The sequence below is a fragment of the Pelodiscus sinensis genome, chromosome 19 (assembly GCF_049634645.1).
Source record: "Pelodiscus sinensis isolate JC-2024 chromosome 19, ASM4963464v1, whole genome shotgun sequence".
Taxonomy (NCBI): Eukaryota; Metazoa; Chordata; order Testudines; family Trionychidae; genus Pelodiscus; species Pelodiscus sinensis.
The window spans coordinates 28,139,899-28,162,436 of NC_134729.1; the positions used below are offsets into that span (position 1 = coordinate 28,139,899).

General features: G+C 46.4%; 1 protein-coding gene across 2 annotated transcripts in view; it reads left to right on the forward strand.

The window, feature by feature from the left end:
• The first annotated feature begins 9,520 nt into the window (after nt 1-9,520).
• Nucleotides 9,521-22,538, forward strand: part of REXO1 (RNA exonuclease 1 homolog) — a 76,198-nt gene continuing 63,180 nt past the window's right edge. The window contains exon 1 of one of the 2 annotated variants that reach the window (XM_075903238.1): nt 9,521-9,753. In XM_075903238.1, the coding sequence (XP_075759353.1) occupies nt 9,612-9,753 (142 nt within the window). In that variant the 5' untranslated portion in view covers nt 9,521-9,611. Of the gene's footprint in view, nt 9,754-14,673; nt 21,290-22,538 lie in introns of those variants that run through there. The other variant, XM_006128983.4, reaches the window with a different exon arrangement.

Genomic DNA, 22,538 nt, shown 5'->3' on the forward strand with positions numbered 1-22,538 from the left:
GGCCTTTCCTGCCCCCCTCTGTTGGATGGAGGAGCCACAGCGCCTCCCCCATCCCGGAAAAGCCACGAACCCTCATTCCCCCCCTTCCGCCCGGCAGAGGAGCCCCGGGCCAGCCACAGCCGTAGGGCCTCCCCTCCCTTCCCCTCTCCAGACCCAACCTGCTTGCTCTGGGGGAAAGCTGCTTCTGCTGTGCCCTGTGCGGGTTCTGGGGGGGCGGGGGGCTGAGTAGCACACGCTGCAGGACTTGGTTTGGAGAAGGGAGGGAGGTGTAGTTGCCTCTGGCACGGGACTCCTGCGGGCAGGTGGGGGACAGGGCAGCAGGCAATCCAGGGGTCCTTCAGGCGGGTGGGGGTGAAGCTGTGACCAGCCAAGGGGTCCTCTGGTAGAGTGGGGGCGCTCAGGGTTTCTCCAGGTGGAGGGGGCTTGTGGCTCCAGCTGAGGGAGAGGCGGAAGGGGCCCATTGTTCTCTCCTGGGGCCCAGAATTGTCGGCAGGCCAGGGCGAGTTGGGAGGTCTGGGTTCTATTCCTGACTTGGAGACTTTGGGCAAGTCACTTGGCCTCTCCGTCAGTCACCCACTCAACATTGTTTCCATAGACACTTTTTGGCTCCGACTGCCTCAGTTTCCCCATCTGGCGTAATGAATCTGACTCTGCAAAATCCTATGTGAAAAGTAAAACAGAAATTATTTGTGTACAAATTCTCCCTAAAAGCACCGCAAGCTTTCCAGGCCAGGAATCTGGGTTCCAAACCTGTCCATATAATGCCTTGCCCAAGGATGATACTATACAGATAAAAATGAACAAAGATACCCAGTGGCCTCATCACCAACTTTCTGTTTTATTACTGTTAGGGAGTATGTCCTAGCTCCTTTCCAAGCTTACCTCATTGGATCCCAAATGAACTTAATTAATGTATGTGATATTACCCCTAATTTACAAATGGGGAAAGCAGTGTGAGCGTGCACCCTTTTTCATTCAACCTCATTAAACTGTGGAACTCCATGGTGCAGGAATTTGAAGTCGAGAACATCATAAGATATAATTCATGACAACAGACAATTTAGAAGTGATATTGAACCTCATACTTTAGGGCCTATGCTCCACTAGGGTGCATCTAGACAGTGGCATTATTTCGGGATACTTCTGGTACCCTGAAATAGTGTTTTCTGCATCTTGATAGAGTGCCTGTTATTTCAAAATAGCTTTCGAAATAATGGGCGTGCTATTCTGATGTCCCTGTAAACCTTGTTTCATGAGGATTAAGGGACATTTCAGAATAGTGCTCTATTTCAAAATTAACTCAGAATAAACTACACAATTTACATAGGGTATGTCTACACTACCACCCTAGTTCGAACTAGGGTGGTAATGTAGGCAACCGGAGTTGCAAATGAAGCCCGGGATTTGAATTTCCCGGGCTTCATTTGTATAAAGCCGGGCGCCGCCATTTTTAAATGTCCGCTAGTGCGGACTCTGTGCCGCGCGGCTACACGCAGCACAGACTAGGTAGTTCGGACTAGGCTTCCTAGTCCGAACTACCGTTACTCCTCGTTTCACGTCAGCGTTACAGACTCACAGACACTGGGCTACTATATATATGATAACCAATAGCTTGGAAGGCAATAAATTCTCCTTCTTCAAAGCATCAACTGGCTTCCAGATAAGGGGGAGGTAGGGCTGGAAGATTCTTCCCCTGGGATCCGGTTGTCCCATAACTGCTATTACGGGGTTTTTTGCACCTCCCTCTGGTGTATCTGGTACTGGCCTGCGTTGGGGACAGCATACAGGACTGGATCCAGTCTGACAACACCTGTGTTTCCATTAGAATAGCCCAGGGAGGAGTAAAAATGCAGTACAGGACTGAGAATGGTAGAGGGCCCTGGTGCACAGGTACAGGAGCAGACCAGGTGGAGCTGTGATTTTGTGTTTCCTGGTTGAGTGAAGAATACTGTTTAATCCCACTCCCCACTGGCTTCCTTGGTCCAACAGCGCTTCCCAGGGTGCTCCCACGATAAAGCTCTCTCATCCCACTGGAAGTTAGTCTCTAAGGTGCTCCAGGATTATTCGTTGTGTTTTAAGTTTTTTCTATTACAGACTAACACAGCCTCCCTCCGAAACTTCATCCCACCAGGAGGATCTGACGTGTTAATTGAACCTTTCACTTCTAGGTTCCCAGTTTGCTAGTCAGATTCTCTGCGCTGATGAGGCCTCAGCTGGAGTACTGTGTCCAGTTCTGGGTGCCACATTGCAGGACAGATGTGGGCAAACTGGAGAAAGTCCTGAGAAGAGCAACAAAAATGATGGAAGGTCTAGAAAACATGACCTAGGAGGGAAGATTGAAAACCAATTAGGTTGGTTTAGGCTGGAGAAGAGAAGACTGAGGGGGGACAGAACTGTATTCAAATATGTTAAAGGTTGTTACAAGGAGGAGGGAGGTAAGTTGTTCTTGTTAATCTCTGAGGGCAGGCCAAGAAGCAATGGCCTTAAATTGCAGCAAAGGTTGGACATGAGGAAAAACTTCCAAACTGTCAGGGGGGTTAAACACTGGATTAAATTGTCTAGGGGGTTCTGGAATCTCCATCACTGGAGATATGACCAGGTTAGACAAACACCTGCCACGGACACTCTAGAACAGGAGTTCTCAAACTTTATTTTGCTGGCTCCCCCTTTGAATATATTTCAGACTGTGAAATGACCCCCCCAAAAGTGATGACCCCACATGCCTTACTTCTGCCTTGCTGCTGGGGGCAGTGCTGCCGTCAGGACTGGGTGTCTGGCCAGCAGCCCCTCTGCTCCAGCCAGCCTGCTCTGAAGAACTTGCTTGGGGGCTGGCAGCTGGAATCCGATTGGGAGCTGATCGCTCACAGCCCCCCCCCCCCAAACCTTACAACCCCTCCCCCCAAGTGGACATTGGGCCCCCAAGTTTGAGAACTCCTGGTTCAGAAAATACGCAGGGGACTGAGAGAATCACGTCCAGACCTGTGATTCTACCATTCAATGCCAGCTGCAGCAGGGCTGCCTGGGATTCTGTTTCTCTCATTTGGGATCCAATTAGTTGACTCATTTTAAACCGCGTGAATTTTGCCCAGCTGCCGAGGTGCCCTATAAACACAATTTAAGCTGTTCCAATGAATAGCCAGAGGGGGCCTCATGGAGACACCTTGATGGCCATGTAAAAAACTCCTCTGATCCCAGCTCATTCTGTGCCTACCTAAGGCAACAGGTGGCGGACAGCTCTGCCCTCTACTGGCTAGAATCTGAACCACGCAATTGTGTGTCAGGTTCTGCCCTGCTGAAAGCTAATGATGATTCTTCTTCCGCTCTGGAGGTTTTCAAGCCAGGGGGAAGTGGGTTTGGTTGCCACGACTGCTGAGTTGCTCAGAGAGTCGCGGTATATGAACATAGTGACAACCAGGAAATTAATAGGTGGCTGGAGATTTATGTACGGGCCATAGCTTTAAGACTTATGTACCATTGCAGCCATATGCTTTGCAGAAGCAGTGACAATCCCAACCTTGACCCGAGGGAATGGAAATGCAGAGGGAAAGCCACCTTCTAGTGAGAACGCCTTAGAGGTGCACTAGTTCATTACCAGATTGCCTTTTCGTGTGTTCCAGTTTCCACAGCCAAAAGAACAATGACTGTTACCCTCCTATGCAGGAAAGGTTGGTTATACAAGCAGGGGGTATCTATTTTTATCTGGCAGCTCCAGACGACAATGGAGCTGTCAGGTCCACCTACACACACACTGCGTATTCAGCACCACTTCAGAGAGCAGCTCTGAAATCTCCTGCTATTTCTTGACATCTTCCCGCTCGCCCAGGACTGCCGGATGCTGCCTCCAAAGAAAACCAAGGGGCAAGCTTCGGTTTCCATTGCTTGGGAGCAAGATGTCCTGCAGTCACCCAGGCAGCTTCCTGAAGGATAAAAATCCCCGGTCTGTGCCCAGGGTAGGGGCATTAATTTTCTTTTACAGATAGGGGTGAGGTGGGGGGACAGGAGAATTAATAACAGATGGGCTTTCTGGACTTCACCCAATCAGAGAAGACTAAGAGGCCTGGTAAAAATGCCCCTGCTGAAGGAGGCGCTAAGAACAGGGGTCACATTGGGCTAAGTCTCGGCTTGACAAAGCCCTGGCTGGGTTGATTTAGTTGGGATTGGTCCTGCCTAGAGCAGGGGGCTGGACTTGATGGCCTTCTAAGGTCTCTTCCAGCTCTATGGTTCTATGATTCTATGATACTGAGTGGCATCTTTTAACCCTGTACTCAGCCTGTAGATGCCCCAAAGATCAGTTCTATGGAAACTGAACCCAGCCTGACACTGATGGTGACAGCGTGTGATACGTTGTTTGGATAAAAATACAACAGGTAAATCCAAATACAGAGCCCTACCGGGTCATTCCCCCAAGCTTCCCAGAGGACTACTATCCTCTGGTAATTTGCAGAGGCAAGTAGCTTGGGGAGTGTCAGGATTTGCTCATCTATGGGCATCCAACTGGGCTGGAGGCAAGAGCCCCTCAAAGGGAGGAAGGATGGATCAGTGGTTAAAGCACTATTCTGAGCCCAGGTTCAATTCTCTGCTGTGCTGCAGGCTGCCTGTATGACTCTGTGCCTGTAGTTTCCCATCCGTACAATGGGGATTACAGCTGTGACCTGCCGCACAGCAGAGTTGTGAAGATAAATCCATCACAGGCTGTAAGATGCTCAGATTCTGCAGTAACGGAGGAGCAAAGTTCTGTCTCCAAGGAGTCGAGACTGAAAATTAGTCCCCATTGGGGGATGTTTTTGTGCTGTGCCCTCTTGGGGTATTGAACCGAAGCTGCCAACTAATAACATACAAGCCGCTCAATGAACAACCAATCTGGCCACTCCTGAGTTGGATGCAACCTGAACTAGCAACTCCGGCTCTGTGCTGTGTAGATGATCTGATGATGTTTTTCACCAGAACAATTTTTGGAAAAGAGTTGGTGAAAAAATAATTGATGGTTTTTGTCTGTTCAAGACTAAAGCAGGCTCATCTCACAGTCCTGTCTTGAAGGTCATGAAGTCAAAATGGGTATGTCTACACTACAAAGTTAATTCGAACTAACAGACGTTAGGTGCTACACATGCAATCCGCTAGTTCGAACTTAATTCAAACTAGCGGTGTGCTTAATTCGAACTAGGTAAACCTCATTCTACGAGGACTAAGCCTAGTTCGAATTAACTAGTTCGAATTAAGGGCTGTGTAGACCCTTAATTCGAACTAGTGGGAGGCTAGCCCTCCCCAGCTTTCCCTGGTGGCCACTCTGGGCACCACCAGGGAAACTCTTCTGCCCCCCTCCCGGCCCCGGAGCCCTTAAAGGGGCACGGGCTGGCTACGGTGCCCGTGCCAGGTGCAAGCCTGCCAGCACCCAGCCAGCAGACCCTGCACCTGGCACAGCTCGAGCCGGCCACCCGCTGCCACCCAGCCCTCCGCCTCTTCCTGGGACCAGGCTGGCGGCTCCCGGGAGCCTGCCCAGGTCCGCAAGAGGCAGGCGTCCGCCTGATCTAGTGCGGACATCGTGGACCTCATCCACGACCTCCGCACTAGGCACAGGAAAGTGGCCATCTAGGGCAGGATAGCTGCCAGCCTGGCCACCCAGGAGCAGGTTGGCATGAAAATCAAGGTGGTCCAGTGAGACCCCCGACCCTGAGCTTAGAATGGCCGTCCTGGGTCAGACCAAAGGTCCATCTAGCCCAGTAGCCTGTCTGCCAACAGCGGCCAACACTAGATACCCTGGAGGGGATGGACCGAAGACAATGACCAAGCCATTTGTCTCATGCCATCCATCTCCAGCCTTCCACAGAGTCCAGGGACACCGTTCCTACCCCCTGGCTAATAGCACTGCATGGACCCAACCTCCATCACTTTATCTAACTTCTCTTTAAACTCTGTTCCAGTTCTAGCCTTCACAGCCTCCTGCAGCAAGAAGTTCCACAGGTTAATTATTTGCTTTGTGAAGAAGAACTTTCTCTTGTTAGTTTGAAGCCTGCTACCCATTCATGTCATTTGGTGTCCTCTAGTCCTTCTATTATGGGAACTAATGAAGAACTTTTCTTGATGCACCCTCTCCACCCCACTCGTGCTTTTATAGACCTCTATCCTATCCCCCCTCAGTCTCCTCTTTTCTAAGCTGAGAAGTCCCAGTCTCCTTAGCCTCTCTTCATATGGGACCTGTTCCAAACCCCTGATCATTTTAGTTGCCCTTCTCTCTCCCACCCTCTCTCTTCCCCTCTCCCACCTCCTTTTCCCAGTCTCCCCAGAGGTTAATCCCCCCGCCCAGTTTTGTTCAATAAAGAGAGTTTCTATTTTTGAACATACGTGTCCTTTATTTTTTACATCAGGAAGGGGGGCTAGGGAGGGGTAAGTGGAAGGAGGTGAGGGAGGAATGGGGTACGAGCCCCCGATGGGGAGGACTGGGCTGGCTCTGCGGGCTCCTCGGGGTGGAAACTCTCCTGAAGCCCCTTGATTGACCCCCCCTCCGGATGGCAGCCTGCGGCAAGTGCAGCCGGGCTGATGGCCGAGTGCTGTGATGTGCCGAGTGTGGGCACTCAGGGCTCTCCAAGCCAGGACTGCTTTGCAAGCGGGGAACCCCTGAGAACTGTCTGTCCGGGGTGGGGGTCGGGTCCCTTTAAGCACAGCCCTCGGCTAGCCTGAGGCAGCAGCTCCACACTCTAAGTCCTAATCTGATGCCCTGCCGGCACTGCTTCCGGACATCCTTAACCTCGGTTCAGGGTCCACTCAGTGTGGACATGCTAGTTTGAATTAGCAAAACGCTAATTTGAACTAATTTTTTAGACTAGATGCACGTTAGAATTAGCTTAGTTTGAATTAACTAATTCGAACTAAGTTCAAATTAGCGCTGTAGTGTAGACATACCCAATGGGGGGGGGGGGGGGGGGTTCTTCCACAACACAACCCTAAATGGTAGCAAACCATCACTATATTGAGAGTGCTAATTGGGTGGACTATTGGATGGTTTTTACTTAAAATCCACTGACAAACCTTAAAGCACCTGCAGTAAAAGGGCGAAAAGAGCCACAGTTAACAATGAGAGCTAAAATGTAGTCATTAGGGTTCAGTGTCAACACCATAATGATATGAAGGGGGATAGGTTACATCTCTTGGAAGCCAGTCTCTGTAGACTCAAGATGACGGCACTGGCATCAAGTCACTCTCAGAAGTGCTTCTTGCGAGCATCACTGTACGCACTGCAGGACACTTGACTCAATGTTCTTTCCCCAGCCCCAACTCAACTCCGTACTACACACTCTGTATCTGTACTGTGAATGGGATCACACTGAATTACTATACCTGAGCTAAAGCTGGTGCTGGTTTTTAGGGCTTGTCCAGACAAACAGTCGGGGTGCATCTACACTGCACTCCTAGCTCGAAATAAGCTATGCAGTTTGAGCTATGCAAATTGTGTAGCTGATTCTGAGTCAATTTCAAAATAGCTTATTTCAAAATTTCGCTCTGTCTACACAGCACTTATTTGGAAATAGATCGCTGTTCTGAAACGTCCCTTACTCCTCGTGGAATGAGGTCTACGTCGGAATAGCGAGTTATATTTCGAAAACTGTGGAATATCTATTTCACGCTGTAGTGTGGACATAGCCTTAGTGAGCAGCAAGCTGGGGTGTAGATCTTCCTTGCACTCGCCTGCCAAACATCCTGCTGCCATCAGGCTATTGGCAGAGTCTCTTTCCATTGTGGTGTTTGAGCAGGATTATGCCATTGGTGCAGCTGCCTTGCACTCAGAGCAAGCGCTCTCCCCTAAGACAGCCTGAGCGTGATGGGCTAGCTGGGAGTATGGGTATAACTTGCCCTGGCTCAGGTGCATTTGTAGATTCCCTGCTCTCTCCCACGTGGACACGCCAAGTAGCTTGAAGCTTTTCTCCCAGTCAGCACATGTACAGGGTCTGCTTCTATAATGAAGTGGAGCCTCTGATCTATAATGAGGCTGGAGCTGCGGCTGAATCTTTTATTTTGGGGGGTATCTTCCCCAAGTGGGCTGTCCGATGGCCACTGGGGGCCGAGCTGGCATGGATGCTTCCCCAGACTGCAACACACCAAATAAAATATTTTTGAAGCAAATTTGAAACTAAGGTCCCCTGGGCTAACACAGTACATTCAGAAACTGACCGTCTAGACCTGGGGCGAACAAAGGCCTGCGAAAGGGCTTCATTCCCACTGGACTGGCTCTTTCCCAGGGTCACTGTTCTGCTAGGGTCTGGCAGGCTCGTTCATTTTTTATAACTAGATCCTCTCTACAGGAAGCTGAGCCATAGAACAGGGAAAGGAAGGGGTGGGGTTGGACATTAAGACCCAGTGGTGCCCCACATTTTTGGGTGCCCTACGCAGCTGTGCATTTGGGGCATAGGTAAGGCTAGCTCAGTTCCTGCAGTGGGAGCATTGATGGGGTGTCTGTCCTTTGGGGATGCTCTTAAGTTCGGATGGAAATTTGGACACTCCCGTGCAACCGGCTGGAGACTTTGGAGAGCCCATGTGGCTGGGGAGGGAGATGCAAAAGACGCTGCCTGGATCCTAATGCCCCAAAGTTGGGGGTAACCTCTGCAGTCCTTGATCCAGGGGAGTGCTGGGGCTTATTGTCCTCACGTTCTCCTCTAGTGTAGCAGGCCCTGTTTTGGTAGCTTCTGATGCTATGGCTGGGAACCTGCCCTTTCACCACTCCCACCCCTAAATCCTTCTTCCTACTCCCCTCCCCTTTTATCTGCCCCCTCTTCCCTCTCTCCCTTAACCCTACTGCCCCATCTCCATCCCCTCCCTTACACTTCAGGTCAGCCCTTCTTCACCTCCCCTTGCACCCCACCTCCCTTCCTCTCCCTTCCCCCATTACCCCATCTCCCTCCCCCTTGCACCCCACCTCCCTTCCTCTCCCCTCCCCCATTACCCCATCTCCCTCCCCCTTGCACCCCACCTCCCTTCCTCTCCCCTCCCCCATTACCCCATCTCCCTCCCCCTTGCACCCCACCTCCCTTCCTCTCCCCTCCCCCATTACCCCATCTCCCTCCCCCTTGCACCCCACCTCCCTTCCTCTCCCCTCCCCCATTCCCCCATCTCCCTCCCCCTTGCACCCCACCTCCCTTCCTCTCCCCTCCCCCATTACCCCATCTCCCTCCCCCTTGCACCCCACCTCCCTTCCTCTCCCCTCCCCCATTACCCCATCTCCCTCCCCCTTGCACCCCACCTCCCTTCCTCTCCCCTCCCCCATTACCCCATCTCCCTCCCCCTTGCACCCCACCTCCCTTCCTCTCCCCTCCCCCATTCCCCCATCTCCCTCCCCCTTGCACACTGTCCGTGCCCCCCCAGTGACTGGGGCGCTGTCATTCACGGGGGTGGCTGGAAAGGGACTAAGGCGGCAGCAAGTTCCCCGCGGAGGGGGGCGGGGCTTGTCCCCCTCCCTCGCCCCGCCCCCCCCGGCCCGCAGGCGCATTTCCAGTCAGGCGCGGCGCGGGCAGCCCGGTCCTGGCAGCGGCCTCCGCGGGGTCCTCGCGCGGCCGGGCCCGGCTCCCCCAAGATGGCGGCGCTGAGCGAGTGAGGCGGCCCGGGGCCCCGCAGCCGGCGGGATGCTGCGCTCCAGCGGCTACTTCCGCGGCATCGACTGCCCCTTCCTCGGCCGGGGCGCGGCCGGCCCGCCCTGCAGGAGGCCGCACTGCCACTTCCGCCACCCGCCGGCCGCGCGCGGCGCCGCCCCCGAGCCCGCCGCAGGTACCGCCCGGGCCGGGCCAGAGCCCCGGGGGGGAGAGAGAGAGCCCCCCCCGGCGGGACCAGCGCCACGGCCCCCCCCCCGGCGGGACCAGCGCGACAGGCGCCCCCCCCCCCCCGGCGGGACCAGCGCGACAGGCGCCCCCCCCCTCGGCGGGACCAGCGCGACAGGCGCCCCCCCCCCCCCGGCGGGACCAGCGCCACGGTCCCGTCCCCCCCCCGGCGGGACCAGCGCGACAGGCGCCCCCCCCGGCGGGACCAGCGCCACGGTCCCGTCCCCCCCCGGCGGGACCAGCGCGACAGGCGCCCCCCCCCCCCCGGCGGGACCAGCGCGACAGGCGCCCCCCCCCCCCCCCGGCGGGACCAGCGCGACAGGCGCCCCCCCCCCCCCCCCGGCGGGACCAGCGCGACAGGCGCCCCCCCCCCCCCCGGCGGGACCAGCGCGACAGGCGCCCCCCCCCCCCCCCGGCGGGACCAGCGCGACAGGCGCCCCCCCCCCCCCGGCGGGACCAGCGCGACAGGCCCCCGGATTAGAGCGACAGGCCCCCCCCCGGCGGGACCAGCTCCCACCTGCCCGGATTAGAGCGACAGGCGCCCCCCCCTTGGGGAATAGAAGGACGGCTTCCCCTCCCTCTTCTCCCTCCTCCCCACCCAAGCACTAGAGTGCCGGGGGCCTTCCCCCTCCTCCCCGAAATGTAATGACAGGTGTCTTCTCTTTTCTTGCCTCCAAATACAATGGCAGGTGCTTTCTCCTTCCCCACAAAATGTGGTGACAGGTACCATTTCTCCTCCGGCTCTCTTTGAAATATACAGTGACAAGTTCTTTTCTGGGCCCGCCTCCTCCCCTAAGAATTTAGTGGCAGTTCCTACTGGTAGCATCCTCTCTCTAGTTAGAGACCAGTGACCAGTTCTTTTTCTCTCTCTCTCCCCACCCCTCAAAGTATGACAGGTTTCTGCTTCTCCCTCTCTGGCCTTATTCAGAGGGGCTGCAGGTCTCTGCTGAGTGACAGCTCTGTTGACCAGGCTTCTTCCTTTCCCCCCTTCCCAGCTCTCACTCCCCAATGACAGCTCCATGGAGCCCCACTTCCCTTGTCCACATTTACCTTTTCCCTAATTAGGGATCGGTTGCGGGGATAATTTCCTTTCACTTTTTAACTGACACCCTACTGAGAGTAGGCCTCAGCCTGTTATGCTTCAAGGGTCTTTTACCATATAGGTGATTGAGATTGCAGACTTGTTAAGTCATGTAGTCAGTTCGTCCTGCTGTTCTTGTGTATAGCAGATTTCAGTTGTTAATTGATTATTTCAATCGTGGATATTTTTAAGCATCTATTTGATTTTTTTTATCCATTTAAATTTACTCAGTTGTGGGAAATTAAAGAAGGTGGTTGGATATTAATTATTTAACAGCAAATGTTGAAATTCAAAAGGTTAAAGTTTTATAACATAAAAATTAATATCCAACGTCACCATGAGCAACAAAATAGCCGATATAAATATTCTTAAATCAAACTCTAAAGTTTTCAAGCTGTATTTTTCTTATTTTGCCTGTCTGTATGTGTCAGTTATTGTTGGAAATATTCTTTCCTCGGTTTAAAAACGAGAGTCCTGTGGCACCCTAGAGACTAACAAAAATATATATAGTATCTTGAGCTTTCATAGCAAAACCCACTTCTTCAGATGAGCTTGAGTGGAGAAAAAAGTTCATCTCAAGCTCATCTGAAGAAATGTGTTTTGCCCATGAAAGCTCAAGATACTGTCTGTCTTCTGCTTCAGAGGGGTAGCCAAGTTAGTCTGTAACAGCAAAAACAACAAATAGCCTGGCAGCACTTTAAAGACTAACAAAATGTATAGATAGTATCATCTTTTGTTAGTCTTTAAAGTGCTACCAGACTATTTGTTGTTTTTTAAGTTTTTCCTGTCTTTCCTTAGTTCGTGCATGTTTGGTGGAATCAGAGGCTGTGTCTACGCTGGTGCGATCTTGCGCAAAAGTGACCGCTCTTGTGCAAAAACTTGCTGCCTGTCTACACTGGCTGCGTGTTCTTATTCAAGTAAACTGACGTTCTAATGTATGAAATCAGGGCTTCTTGCACCAGAACTCTGACGCTCCCGCTCAGGAATAAGACCTTTTGCGCAACTGTTCTTGCGCAAGAGGCCAGTGTAGATAGGCAACATGAATTTCTTGTGCAAGAAAGCCCTATGGTTAAAATGGCCATCAGAGCTTTCTTGCGCAAGAGAGTGTCTACACTGGCAAGGATGCTCTTGCGCAAAAGCGTATCTCTTGCGCAAAAGCACATGCCAGTGTAGACACTTTCTTGCGCAACTACTTTAATGCAAGAACTCTTGCGCTAAAGAGTTTTTGCGCAAGATCACGCCAGTGTAGACGTAGCCAGAGAGACTAGGTGGATGAGGTTTTATTAAACCAACTTCTGTTGGCCAAAGATACAAGCTTTTGAGCTTATACAGAGCTCTTCTTCAGGTGTGGGAAATGTACTTCATTTAACAGCCAAATGCAAGGTGAAACAAATTGTTGTTCCATTCACTTCACCTTAAACAGTCTCTCGCAAAATTTAACTCATTCTTAAAGTAGGGTTAGTGGCTTACCAATTGTTGTAATAAACCATAAATCTAATGTTTCTGTTAAATTCACAATTTTAGTGTCTACAGTAATTAAGCTCCCAGACTTGTCTTTTGAAAGTGTGCAGATTTCTTTTGAGGATGAGGAGCCAGAGGTTAGAAAGCGTGATTGTTTTGTGAAGTTTTCCCCCCATGGGTGATACGTTTTTTTAAAATCTTTTATCATTTTTGTATGAGTTAATTCAAGAACACGATTGTCTTGTTTCACCTATATGGTTGGTAGGGCATTTATTATACTGGGTGAGGTACATCTCATGGGATACATGTACAATCAATATTACAAATTAAAAATGTAATAATTCCAATCTTATATATCCAGTAAACTTTCCTGATTTGTATCCATTATTATTCACAAAGAAAAAGCTTCCTTTTGTTTCTCAGCAAAATGTGATTTTCTTCCCAATTGCTAACAGCACATTATTTTTGTGAAATATAGTACTCAGCTTGTGAAGCCTCTCAGAAGAGATTTCAGTGCAGCCCAGCTGATTAGCACAGCACTCACAGCTAGGTTTATTTTTCTCCTGGTGATACATACATATGTATTCCTCAGTGCACATCATAAAATGTATTCTGCACATGGATGGAAAAGATTAGAGGGAACATTAGTATCCCGTGATAGTATGCAGAGGTATTGCAGTTGTCAAAATAAAGTACATCTTGTGTTTTGTTTACTTGCTTGCTTAACTGTTCACTTATTCAAAAGTTGCAAAATTAAGTAATTCACAGTGAGTCTTCAAGTGATATGCCAAATTACCATGATTCCACTGAATTGTTTAAAAGTGTACGTGTGGGTGGGGGGACTAAATTTGCCCAGTGGGTTGAGTGACAGGCAAATGTTTTATAAATAATGTTGATTGCTCCTTTCAGTTCTCACTTTGTATACTCATTTAAGTTTGAAAAAGATTCTAGTAACTGTTAGTCTCAAGGATTCTAGTAACTATAAAAACAATATGTATATTATAATAATCTTTGTATTGCTTGCCCCTGTGTAGTTTGAAATGTCTGAGAGTGTCTGTTTGGAACTGGATTAACCCAGAGTAGGGATGTAAGTGACTAATCAACTAGTCAACTATCTGATAAGCAAAAGCTGATTGGATAGTCAACACACTAGTTGCTCCCCGTTCCTCCCTCCTCCCTGCTTGCTGCCTCTATCAGGAAGAGGCAGCAAGCGGGGGGGGGGGGGAGGAGAGGGGAGAGGAGAGTCCTGGTGTGGGTTCTTGTACATTTCAAAGTGGAAGTAGGGCATGGAGCCTGGCCCTGGCTCCACATGGAGTTTCAATCTTTGAAATACACAAGAGTCCCTATTTCAAAGGCAGAAAGCCCTGCGGCACTTATATCTTTGAAATGCTGGGTGGGCTCTTGCTACTTTCAAAGCGGAACAGTTTTTATCAACTAATCGAATAGTTGATGGAAATTCCATCGACTATTCGATTAGTTGATTAATCTAATTTTAACATCCCTAACTCAGAGTTGATGGCCACTGTCATTTTCAAAATGGTTTCCAATTATTGTTTAAGGCAAGGAGAAGTAAGAGTCAGTCTTTGATGAATTTTCTTGATACATGTTGGTGTATATGAAAATCTCAATAAAACAAAACGTGGAAAGTCTGTGCAGTCATTATTGGATAAAAAAGGAATCATTAAGATAAGCACTGAACACGATTGATACTGTAGAAGACATAAACTGTAATTCTTGTCCCAGTCTGAACAGACATGGGTTTGATTCTTTTGGATCACCAGTTGCAGCATTTGTTGGGAGTGTGAAAGAGGTTTATTTACTGCTAGTGGCATTTGGAGAACTTTTGAGTTTTGAAAAGTGAAGGTTATGGTGTGAAAAGCTTGAACCAAAAGGCTTAGTTTGACATTTTCTAACAAGCTTAACTGAGTTAGGTGCCTGGGTCCAACTCAGCTCTTCCTCTCAAACCCCTATCCCTCTACCCCCCAAAATTCCAAATTCAACCGTGGTCAGGTATTTTGTGTAGTGGTATGTGAAGCAATTTCTGTAGTACATACAGGACTTAGAGTTCTTCTTGTCCAATAGCGGATTTATTAGAGATGTAAACGAGGTAACTAGTAGGGATGTAAGTGACTAGTCGACTATCTGAAAAGCATATGATTATTGGACAGTCGACTAGTGACTCAACTAGTTGCCCCCTCTTGCTGCCTCTATATGAGAGAGAGGCAGCAAGAGGCAGTGCCGGGGGGAGCCAGCTTAAAAGCTGTTCTCTCCCCCGCCAGCACCATCTCTGCGGGGGGGCAGAGGCGGAGCGGTGGACCAACTGTGAGCTGGGAATCAGCTGATTCCCAGCTTGTGCCTGGTCCCTCCGCTGCACTTCAGCCTTGTGTTTGTATTAAGAGCCTGGTGGCTCTTAATACATTTAAAAGGCAGAGCCACAGTGGGGTTAGTTCCCAGCCCTGCAGTTTCCCCCCTTATCAACTAATTGACTAGTCAATGGAAGTTCCATTGACTAGTTGATTAGCTGATTAAATGCCATTTAACATCCCCAGTAACTAGTTCACTGCCAACCCAGCCGGGCTGTTGCAGCTCCCTGCCTATGGTATGGTGGGCCTGGCCTGAGCAGCCCCCACCCATGGCTCCAGGCTGAGCACACTGGGGGCGAGGGGGCTGTTCCAGACTAGCTGGGTGCACCACAGGATCCTGATTAACCAGTTACACTTGACATTTAACTGGTTAAATTTTTTTAAACTGGATTTTGCATCTCTAGGATGTATACATTCATATACTATTATGTCTGAAAAATAAAGTTTTTTATCATTTTTCTTGAGGGTTTCTTTCCAGTAGAACTCCATGGGTTGAGAAGTGGAGAATAATTATAAATTGATTTCATGGTACTACCTTTAATAGGAGGCTGCTGTCTGTTTGTATAGACATCATCTCACACACTAAGTTTTCTATACTTTTAAAAACTGGGGGAGGGAAGAACCTTTTTGTTTTAGCTCATTTGATCTGAAGTGGATTTAGACTAAGGAGACTGCTTTGATTTAGTATTATTGCCTGTCACATGCAGTATTGTTGTTTCCCTGATTGGCGAGGTAATATTTAAGATTTACGCTAGGGGGTGGTGTTTTGTCCTTTGTATTCTGACTTCCTTGAACAAGCAACCATCATTTTAAGATCAGCCAGTTTCTCTTATTCAGAGTGAGTTGTTGTCTGTCAGTGAAATCGCTTGTATTCTGAAGAAGCCTTACAAAAGACAATGGAAGCATATTAGGCCAGACATGCTATCTCCTTTCATGTCCAGGCCATTCTGTTTAATAAATAAAATTAAAAGCCATATATTTTGCCTGTCTTCCATAAAAGTAAGCCCTGGGCAAGAAGAGCAGTGAAAAGCAGCTTGCAAACAAATAAGGCTTTTTTCCCAAGGGTGCTATCAAGGGTAAAGAATAATAATGCTCTAATAAATCTTCCCAATGCAGAGCATTAGCCTCTGAAGTTGAGGTCAGTCATGATGCCCAAGGAATACATTGGGCCTGCTACTACTATTATGCTCCATCCAGAAATACTCAGTAGTTTATCCGGTGCAGCTCACTGAATGGGAAGGTTGGGCAGGAGGAGACGAGTGAGTCCTACTGACAGAAGTTCACTGAGCTTTTAAAACAAGGGCCCAAATCATTTACTCGTCCATCTCTGAGTAGAAAATATGAACCCCAGGCAGATCTCGGTAAAGGGAGGGCATAAGAGGGAATACCTGCTTCATGGCATCATTCGCCTTCCCCTTTCAACTGCTGAGTGTTGTTCCCCTTCGCCTCCAGTTGTTAAGGCTGCATGAAATGTCTGTAATTAACATAATGTATGCCTAGTGGGCTGAACTCCTGTCCTCAGAGGGGTGACAAATGAACTGAGTCCTGGTCTCCTGCAGGGTAGCTCCTAATACCTAAGGGTTGTAAGGGTTGAATCCATATCTGCCCTGTTGCACAGAGGTTGCAAATGCCCATTGTTCCCTCCCTGACTTAAAAGCATGACAGGAAATGGAAATGTGGGGAGTTTCCTGTCCCCTTACTTGTAGGGGAAAGCTCACCTATGATTTGGTCCAGTGAGGGTGAGTTTGAGCTAGATATTGAAGTATATGAATAGTTGTTGTAGAAATATTCATTTCTGTTTATTAACCATTAGGGTCCATTTGTACAGTAATAGAAATGGTGCCTGGTTTGAGAGAAGAATCTTTAAAAACTTGCCTGGAAGGTGGTGAGTAGCGCATTGGGATGATGTGTAATATGATTTCATGTCATATATGATTTCATTCTTGGTTTTTGGGAGAAGCCATTGTGTGAAGGGAGGATTGGGAATGCTGACTTTGCCACTGACTAGCTGTGTAACCTTAAGTGAAGTGACTTGCCCTAACTTTTCCATCTGTGAAATGAGGGTAATATCCCGGGATGTGAGGATTAATGAGTGTTTGTGAAGTGCTTTGAAAATGTAGGAAGCAAAGAATGGTCTTTTATCCCAAAAGCATTGCTTTCTATAGCTGTGATTTGGAAAAAATAATGAATCGCTGGGTATCTGTTCAAGTTTTTCTGGTTTTTGAAAATCTGACCTTGTATGAGCTGAAAATACTTAAAGCGTAATAAAGGCTTTGTTTGTGAGCATTAAAAAAACCCAACAACCCCAAATCTTATTTCTATTTGACATTTTTGATAGCATCAGGCAAAGAGCATGCAAGCTACATCCAGCTATGGATTTTTGAGATTCTCATTACCTATGTGATTCTGCTTTGAGAATAGGATTAAAAGGCTGAAGTTTTAGGACATAGTCTCTGCAAGCAGTTATATTAGAACAAGGTTCTGCAAAATGGCAGTCGGGCAGATCCCTCAGTGATTGCAAGGTTACTGTATGGGGGGTTGCGAGCTGTCAGCCTCCACTTCAAACCCTTCTTTGCCTTCAGCATTAATAATGGTGCTAATATATATTGAAAAGTACTTTTAATTTGTAAGGGGGAGGTCACACTCAGAGGCTTGCTCTGTGAAAGGTTCTCAAACTTTGGATTCGATGACCCCACTGCTTTAGAACAATATATACTGATAGCAACAAAGTGTAGAACATCTGTATGGTAATGGACTAGTCTAAGCCATGAAAAAGTGTTTTTGCTAAACAAAGATAAAAAACCTGTGATGGTACTTTTTGTGTGTGTTCTGTGTGGGTTATATGTTTAGAATGCTTTCAAGGATTTTGCACATTTTTTAGATAAAATATGCATCCTCGAGAATTCCTTTAAAGGAAGCATTATTATTATTAATCTAGCAATTAAAGCTGTTTAGTTATTTTCTTGACTTTGTCACCTCATGTCTTTGTTCCTCAGTTAACTTATCTGTAAAATAAATACCTTGCAGCGAGGTTGAGGGTTGATTGTAAAATGTTAGAGGTTTAGATTTTAGACCTGCAGGGTAATACTTAATAAAATACAGGAGATAATTTATATTTAAACAACTTAGCAGTCTCTTTTTAGGAGATACTGCAGAATCTTCCTTTTTGACAATGCCTTTCCGTCATTACAAGAGTGACACAAAAATAATCCCTTTTTACCTGTCCCATCTCCCTGAATCCCCTTCCCCAAAACAAGCAAAGACTAAGGATGTTAAGAAGCAGGTAATTTGACTAATCATGTAGCCGATTCAAATTGTATCGGCTACATGATTAGTTGATAAGGGGCCACGCTGCAGCTCTGCAATTTAAATGTAGTAGGAGCCAGGTGCAACACTACATTTTAAATCTAGTAAGAGCAGAGGTGCAGCGGTCCAGGTCCCGGTCCTGCTCTGCTGCTCCTCTACCCCTCTATTTAGAGGTAACAAGGGACAGGGGAAGTGAGTGGTTGAGTAGTGACTCGACTACCTGATAAGCCTAAGTCTTACCAGATATTCGACTACTCACTAGTTGCTTACATCCGTAGCAAAGACACCCAGAATTAATAAACCAACCAAAACCTTAACTGTGCTACAAGCAAAAATTTTAATAAACCAAAAAGGGAGATGACCCAGAGATACACGAAGTCCCATAGGAACGCTGCTATTGCCAATCAGTTTTACATAGAAGGTGCTCAGTTGCTATAGTGATAGAAGCAGCATTTTACCTAAACATGCAAAACATTGAAAGATAAAACTATTAATAGAAATGGTTTACTAATTTTTAAGAATGCTACTGAAAATACCTACAGTTTCCTGTGGTGTGTGAATTGGAAACTTTGTAGCATTTTGCTTAAGTAAAAACCAAGAAGTTAAATTTACCTGGTTTTGGTGACCTAGTTGAATGAAATGCAAAATTGGGGAAGGGAGAAATAAACTTAAATCCTGTCTCTTAATAACTGATGTGTTCGTAATGTAACCAAGAAATGTATAAAAACACTTTACTTACATCTTTAGGTAGAATGTGGAGCAGAGAAATAGCTGTTTCTTGCATGGAAAAGCTTGATGATCCCTTTGAATTTCTTTCCTGTAAATTTAAATTAAATAATTTTCTTAAACCTGATATAAGCTTTGGCAAAGAAATGAAATAAACACACATTTAAGAACACTCCACAAAACTTGTATTCAGTGTGGAGGAAACACAGGAGTAGTGAGGAAATCCTCAAAAGTATGTTGCCAAGTACAAAATATTTTCCTGATTCTGCAAACTCTTATGTAGTTGAGTAGCTTCGCTTGTATAACTAGTCCCATGCATAAGTATTTGCAGAACTGAGGCTTGTGTTTTATCTGTATAATCGCTCTGGTTTCTAAAACATCACTTACTGCAGTGGTATCTGAATTAATACTTCATCGCTGTATTATATTTGGTAATTTATTTTGGGAGTATTCTTTTTTTCTCATTGGAAACTTTTCCCCCATTATATGGAAAGGGAAACAGTTAACAGAAATGCTAACTTTTCTCTTGAAACAAATGTAGGCTATGTCTTCACTCTGAACTAAGGGCGTGATTCTCCTACTTGCAGGAGCTTTTATCAAGGTAGAATAACTATAAATAGCAGCATAGCTGCAGTAGCATGTTTAGCAGCAGCAGAGACATGGGCATTGGTTTCAGGCTGGTTTGGACTTGGCACAGCTAAGCTGTGCTTTGACTGCACGTGCTGCTTGCAGCTATGCTACTTGCGTTCATGCTAGTACGAGGACATGAGCAGAGGAATCTCACTCAGTTCATAGTGTAGCTGTAGAATAGAATTTAATCTATTAAATGCAAGCTTTTGTTGTGTATTTCCATCTAAGTAGATTCCAAGGATGGATGGAATCTTTTGACAGGAGTCTTTAAAACCTAGGAACTCATGCTGGCTGGTAGCTCTGAAGGCTTAGTACTGTATCTTTTTCTGTTAGTGTTCAAGCAAGTAATTTACAAAATGGCATCAACCTAAGATAGCTAATGATTACAGCTGTGAGTTTTGAAATGAACACTGGAAAAACCACTTGATAGTGAGGTCAAGAGTGTCTTTCAGTTTACTAAACTGTTCTTTATACTGTTCTTCCAGTAGTCAGAGATTTCTTGTCATTTCATTGAATTGCCAGGTGCAGAAAATTATGTATCAGTCTTACATGGCAAAACGGCTAAGATTTCAACATATTACTTGCACCGTAAAATGTTTTATTCTTTTGTAATGTCTTTCACTTGCCTATGGATGGGAGATGTCACTTTATGGAGCCTTTAAAATACAGAACGTCACTTTTCAGAGTGACTGCGTGTAATAGCTACGTTTGGTAAAGATGCAAAACAATTTCCATTCAAATTTCTGTTCACATGTGCTCATAACTTCCCAAAAAGTTAAAAAGGAAAATCTTCTTGAGCTCTGCTACAATGTGAAACTTCTTGGGAGCAAAATTCCTTCCTCTGATATAGATATGATGGTTTCTCGGCGCGTTTCTATTATGCCATCTTTTGCAAATGTGCAATGTGTGCTCCTGTAGGGCAGTCTCCACTGGTCCTGCCCCGCACACTCAGGGAGAGATTTGTCCCATGGTCACAGCTAACCTCATGAAGTCCTTGTGCTTAGGTTCATGCAAGGAGCAGATTATGTGCAGCCTCTTCTCAGGGCTTGTAGAGAGAGCAGGCTCATTGCGTTTTTCTTTTTCCCTCACACCCTTTCCCTTGCATACTTTCGTAAAATCAGGCACAAGCCAACTCTGTTCTAAAGATTTCTTTGGCAAGTGTTCATTTGGAAGCCTTTATTCTGTGCTATCAAAGTGGCCATTATCATACATTTATTTTCTGCTGTGTAAAATGTCCGTTATTTAGCCCTAATCTTCCAAACACTTTTAGCCCCACTGAACGCAATATAATTACATTTATATTTCGTAATTTTGTTGTCAGTTGAGACCTGCCTGTGTGAGGTTAAATGGACGCTGTCAGATAATTTAGGCTCAGTAATTAATTTTGTGCATGGTTTTTTTTAAAACAAAAAAAAGCTTTTATAGCTCCCTCTAATTAGAAATATTTTGCTTAATATTTAAATGGCTCCCCTGTAATTTTCACAGGTCAAACTTTGCAACATGGCATTAATGCATGAGAACCAGGAAATGAAATTGACTAATCAATTTAAGTGTCTAAGCTGTATAAAAAGTAAGTAGAGTAAATATTGAAAATAAATTTGATTTTTTAAAAAATTACCCAAAGTGATACTGACACTGATAAGGAAACTGGGGGGTTGGGCAGGAGGAGGGAGAAACTGTAATAGAAATGAAAATTTTGCTTTACAGCAAATAAGGGTGGGACTTCAGCAAGTTACTATGTCCTGCCCTCCTGCCATAATTATCTTTGCCACCCAGAAGTTGCTGTCAGTGTGCTGGTCAGCAGCACATTGTGACATAAGCATTTGTTTGAGTGCCTTGACTAGACCAAGTAGATACTAAAATCCTCAAGCACAACATGAACAAATATCTTCGTTTTTTATTAACCCTGGAGAGATCAGGTAATTCTTTGAAATTTTTACTGTTGTACATTTGGAGTTGGCTTGTGTTTTGATGTGGATTTCCAGACATGGAGCAGTTGTAGAGAAATGCTTTCTACAAGGAAGCAAACTTTTCTCTATTGAATTATTTTTATATATTAACATCAGACTTCTATCGTTATTTAGAATCCCATCTAAATAAACAGACTACCCAAAACCTCAGTCCTATTTTGGAGGTTTTATAGTATTTCAAAAAATTGTTAAGATCTGACCCTTTTCTAAGAAACTAACTTGTAGATTCGTGATTAAAACTAGTTGAAGAATGTTGTACTTACTAATCATGGTATCTGGAAAATTTGAGCTGCAGGTGTTTGAAAACTGTAAAACAGTTACTTTGTTCTATTATTGTCTTTGAGTCAGTGAAATGTGTGTATTTTAAAAATACAGTTTGTTTTGTTTTTAGTCAATTTTTTTCATAAGTAACTTGATTTTTTTTTAAACGTAACACCCTCAAGTTTGAAAATGTCTCTTTTTAATATATCAGGTAATTTTAGTTGCTCTTCTAGAAGTCTGAGTAACTAACTTTCCATTGAAGTAGTACATCTTTTTAAACAAGAACGGTACAAGAGAGTAAGAGTGCTTATTGCCATAAAGAGTATATACAATAAAAAGCAGATACCGAGAAGAAAGGACATAATGAGAAACTAAGAGGAAGGAATTGACTTTGAAGATTAAATAGAGAAAAAATTGTGTCTTCTGATGGCTGTTACGGCAAAAGTGAACTTTTAGGAGAGACCTGCATGAGAGGAACAGATATCAGAACTTAAAAGTTCCTTACACTTAGCCGAACTGAAACAAGGTACACTTAACTACTAATAGTTATTTGAAATATCTGCTTTAAGTAGACATGCCAGTTGTGTTGGACCAATGAGTCCTGGATTTGAGAGGTTCAATTTGTCTGTATTCCAGAGTGTGTGTCTATCCCCCAATTAGGGGGTAATGCACCCCTCCCCTGACTGTGCCTGCTTCAGTGGCCATAGAAAGAAGCTTCTCGCTTGGCCCCAACCTAAAGTGGTGAAAGGGGGCTAGGGTTGTCCTCTCTCCCTGGGTCGGCCTGCATTCTGAACCCGTCATCACCAATCCTACCTCAGATCAGTGATTTAGATCCATGGTAACCAACCAGTAGATGATGATCAACTGGTTGATCATGGGGGCATGGCCAGTCGATCGTGAGGAGGTGTTCCCAGCCCCCCTTGCTCCCCCCACCCCC